The sequence below is a fragment of the Notothenia rossii genome (assembly GCF_949606895.1).
Source record: "Notothenia rossii genome assembly, contig: scaffold_303, whole genome shotgun sequence".
NCBI lineage: Eukaryota > Metazoa > Chordata > Actinopteri > Perciformes > Nototheniidae > Notothenia > Notothenia rossii.
This window is the reverse complement of record NW_027639773.1, coordinates 1-5,000: the sequence shown is the minus strand read 5'-3', so window position 1 is coordinate 5,000 and position 5,000 is coordinate 1. Positions and strand designations below refer to the sequence as shown.

Genomic DNA, 5,000 nt, shown 5'->3' with positions numbered 1-5,000 from the left:
AGGGGGCTCAACGTTTCTCGAGCCACCTCCAACGTACGGGCTGTGGTTTCAACACACAAATAATCCAGAAGGATAATCCTTCTATCAGGATGAATCCATTTATTTTCCATTTTCACCACACATCCCTTCCTCTGAGTGTGTGTGGTTGAACAGGTTTCCCCCCGTCTAAAACCAACCCCTTCCAGACAGACACAATATAGCAGATAGGAGACCAAGGGGTGTCAACAAATATATTCAGGGGGCGTAAACAATAGGTGTGCAGATACACATTCAACAAATAATATCTGTAGGCCATGTATACTTATAAAACAAGATGTTAAACAATTCAAATAAAATATAAAAAACTCAGTTAGTGGCTCCTACATTGGGAAAGAAGACTCACTCTGTAGGGAGCTCAGGGATTTGACCCTTTGCAGACCATTTACATGCATTTACGCTGAAGCCCGTAGAACACAGGACACACTGCAGGAGCATCAGGGCCCCTGTAACAGGAACCTCATCAAACACAAGGATAGAGTCAGGATAGAAATGAGAGAGAAACTGACGTGAGGAGTTTGGGAAGTCTGACCGCAGCGCTGCTTATTCTGACCGGCATTCGAAGAGGAGGAAGAGGATGATGAGGAAGAGGAGGAGGAGGTAGAGGATGCTGGTCCGCATGTACCTGGTTTATTAAACCTGGAAACGTCTCTGCTGCTTTCAAACTGGCTGCAAACGCTTGAGCAGGGGTGTGTGTGTGTGGGTGTGTGTGTGTGTGTGTGTGTGTGTGTGTGTGTGTGTGTGTGTGTGTGTGTGTGTGTGTGTGTGTGTGTGTGTGTGTGTGTGTGTGTGTGTGTGTGTGTGTGTGTGTGTGTGTGTGTGTGTGTGTGTGTGTGTGTGTGTGTGTGTGTGTGTGAAATTGGGATTGTCTGCGCAGCTAAATGTGTGTTTTGTGTTCTGTTGTCTACGTCTTGTTTGCACTTTCTTTTTTTGATTTTTTCTTAGATATTTTAATTTATTTATTCCACATTGTTACTTGTTTTGTTTTTATATTTAGTGACAACTTTCTGAAATTGTACTTACATTGTTTGGGATCCTTTAGTAAATGTTTGTATTCAGAAATTTGAGTAACATTCTTCTCATATTTTACTAAATATTTCTCATATCTTATTTAAATTGTTCTGGAATTCTTCTCATATTTTACTCGAATCTTGCTCTAATTGTACGTAATTTTGTATCATATTCTATTTAATTATTTTTCATATTTTCTCAAATATTATATAAAAGCATAATTTTCTTACAAATCTTCAAGGTTTGCTTTAACTCTGTTCTCCATGTTTTCTGCTCCTCTGTGGATGTGATGCACGATGCATGAAGCTCCGCCTCTCGACTCTCTGCACTCTCATACCTCCTCTAACGTGTGTGTGTGTGTGTGTGTGTGTGTGTGTGTGTGTGTGTGTGTGTGTGTGTGTGTGTGTGTGTGTGTGTGTGTGTGTGTGTGTGTGTGTGTGTGTGTGTGTGTGTGTGTGTGTGTGTGTGTGTGTGTGTGCAGCCCACAGTGTGATCTCGGAGGAGCGGGGGCAGTGTCACCGGGTGCTGGGGGGGGGTCCGGCCTCCTGCTCGCTGCCCATCCTGAGGAACATCAGCAGGCAGATCTGCTGCTGCAGCCGCGTGGGGAAAGCCTGGGGGCCGAACTGCCAGAGGTGCCCCTACTTCGGATCAGGTGCAAACTCATATTATGGTTTATTAACTTTTCAAATCATTTATAATAAGGTACAACAACAATAACAACAACAACAACAACAACACTAACAACATTATTTTTGCAATTTTTTCCTGAATTCATGTTTTACTATTTTATTTTGAATATTCTGCACATTTTTTAAGGGTTATTTACCAGGGCGTTTTTTGAAAATGTCTTTGGATGGATGATGAATGATGGATGGATGGATGGATGTTGGATGGATGGATGGATGGATGTTGGATGGATGGATGGATGTTGGATGATGGATGGATGTTGGATGGATGGATGGTTGGATGGATGGATGGATGGATGAATGATGGATGGATGGATGGATGGATGTTGGATGGATGGATGGATGTTGGATGATGGATGGATGTTGGATGGATGGATGGATGGATGGATGGATGGATGAATGATGGATGGATGGATGGATGTTGGATGGATGGATGGATGGATGTTGGATGGATGGATGGATGTTGGATGATGGATGGATGTTGGATGGATGGATGGTTGGATGGATGGATGGATGGATGATGGATGGATGACGGATGGATGGATGACGGATGGATGGATGGATGGATGTTGGATGGATGGATGGATGGGTGTTGGATGGATGGATGGATGTTGGATGATGGATGGATGTTGGATGGATGGATGGATGGATGAATGATGGATGGATGGATGGATGGATGTTGGATGGATGGATGGATGTTGGATGATGGATGGATGTTGGATGGATGGATGGATGGATGGATGAATGATGGATGGATGGATGGATGTTGGATGGATGGATGGATGGATGTTGGATGGATGGATGGATGTTGGATGATGGATGGATGTTGGATGGATGGATGGTTGGATGGATGGATGGATGGATGATGGATGGATGACGGATGGATGGATGACGGATGGATGGATGATGGATGGATGGATGATGGATGGATGGTTGGATGGATGGATGGATGACGGATGGATGGATGGATTTTGGATGATGGATGGATGGTTGGATGGATGCATGATGGATGGATGGATGGTTGGATTGACGGATGGATGATGATGATAGATGATGATAGATGATGGATGTTGGATGAAGGATGTATGGATGGATGATAGATGATGGATGATAGATGATGGATGATGGATGGATGGATGATGGATGATTGATGATGGTTGGATGGATGGATGAATGGATGGATGATGGATGATAGATGATGGATGATGGATGGATGGATGGATGGATGATGGATGGATGATGGATGGATGTATGGATAGATGGATGATGGATGGATGGTTGGATGGATGGATGGATGACGGATGGATGGATGATGGATGGATGATGGATGATGGATGGATGGATGAATGGATGGATGATGGATGGATGAATGAATGGATGGATGATGGATGGATGATGGATGATAGATGATGGATGACGGATGGTTGGATGGATGGATGGATGGATGGATGGTCGGATGATGGATGGATGGATGGTTGGTTGGATGGATGGATGGATGGATGGATGGTTGGATGGATGATGGATGGATGGTTGGATGGATGGATGGATGACGGATGGATGGATGATGGATGGATGATGGATGATGGATGGATGGATGAATGGATGGATGATGGATGGATGAATGAATGGATGGATGATGGATGGATGATGGATGATAGATGATGGATGGATGATGGATGGATGGATGGATGATGGATGGATGGATGATGGATGGATGAATGGTTGGATGATGGATGGATGGATGTATGGATAGATGGATGATGGATGGATGATGGATGGATGGATGGTTGGATGATGGATGGATGGATGTATGGATAGATGGATGATGGATGGATGGATGGATGACGGATGGATGGATGATGGATGGATGGATGATGGATGGATGGATGGTTGGATGATGGATGGATGGATGATGGATGGATGATGGATGGATGGATGATGGATGGTTGGATGGATGGATGATGGATGGATGGATGGATGGATGGTTGGATGGATGATGGATGGATGGAAGATGGATGGATGGATGATGGATGGATGGATGATGGATGGATGGATGGATGGATGATGGATGGATGGATGGATGGATGGATGGAAGATGGATGGATGGATGGATGGATGGATGGATGATGGATGGATGGATGGATGATGGATGGATGGTTGGATGGATGGAAGATGGATGGATGGATGGATGGATGGATGGATGGATGGATGATGGATGGATGGATGGATGATGGATGGATGGTTGGATGGATGGATGACGGATGGATGGATGTTGGATGGATGGATGGATGATGGATGGATGGATGGATCTCTGTGTATTAATACATATGAACTGTTCTCCTCCCACAGTGGCCTTTAAGGAGATTTGTCCCGCTGGACCCGGGTATCAATACTCAGCTTCAGTCCTGCAGTTCAACCAGAGAGCCTCCGAGCAGCTGGGGAACCGAGGAGCATCCCTGCTGAACCAAGGGAACCAGGAGAACAAGAAGAACCAGAAGAACCAGGGGAACCAGGAGAACCAGAGGAACCAGGGGAGCCAGGAGAACCAGGGGAACCAGGAGAACCAGAGGAACCAGGGGAACCAGGAGAACCAGAGGAACCAGGGGATCCAGGAGAACCAGGGAAACCAAGGAGCAGCCGTGCTGAACCAGGAGAACCAGAGGAACCAGGAGAACCAGAGGAACCAGGGGGTCCAGGAGAACCAGAGGAACCAGATGATCCAGGAGAACCAGAGGAACCAGGGGGTCCAGGAGAACCAGAGGAACCAGATGATCCAGGAGAACCAGAGGAACCAGGGGGTCCAGGAGAACCAGGGGAACCAAGGAGCATCCCTGCTGCACCAGGAGAACCAGAGGAACCAGGGGAAACAGAGGAACCAAGAGAACCAGGGGAACCAGGGGAACCAGGAGAACCAGAGGAACCAGGAGAACCAGGGGAACCAGGGGAACCAAGAGAACCAGGGGAACCAGGGGAACCAGGAGAACCAGAGGAACCAAGGTACCTACAACGGTTCATTTTTAAAGCCTCAGGGTAATAATTCGATAATCAAAAGGTGAATAAAAGGGACTAATACATATTAACACAAACACTGCTTTAGCTCGAGTTCGAACACCTAAAGAGTTTTCTACTTGCATCACGGCTTCTTCTTTAATTGAAGGGTGTCGCCCACTTTGACGCCAAGAGCTGAAATAGTGTTCTACTTATTTAAGAGCTCACTTTGAATCCTTTAAGCCATAGATCTTTTATTGACTGCCAATAAACAAACAC

The 5,000-nt window shown here is 45.8% G+C and overlaps 1 protein-coding gene across 1 annotated transcript in view; it reads left to right on the top strand.

The window, feature by feature from the left end:
- The window catches only part of LOC307027425 (uncharacterized protein), a 36,937-nt gene extending 32,032 nt beyond the window's left edge, over window positions 1-4,905 (top strand). The window contains exons 12-13 of the mRNA XM_079695668.1: window positions 1,529-1,699; window positions 4,083-4,905. Of these exons, the coding sequence (XP_079551794.1) occupies window positions 1,529-1,699; window positions 4,083-4,789 (878 nt within the window). The 3' untranslated portion in view covers window positions 4,790-4,905. The remainder of the gene's footprint in view (window positions 1-1,528; window positions 1,700-4,082) is intronic.
- Window positions 4,906-5,000: the final 95 nt, after the last annotated feature.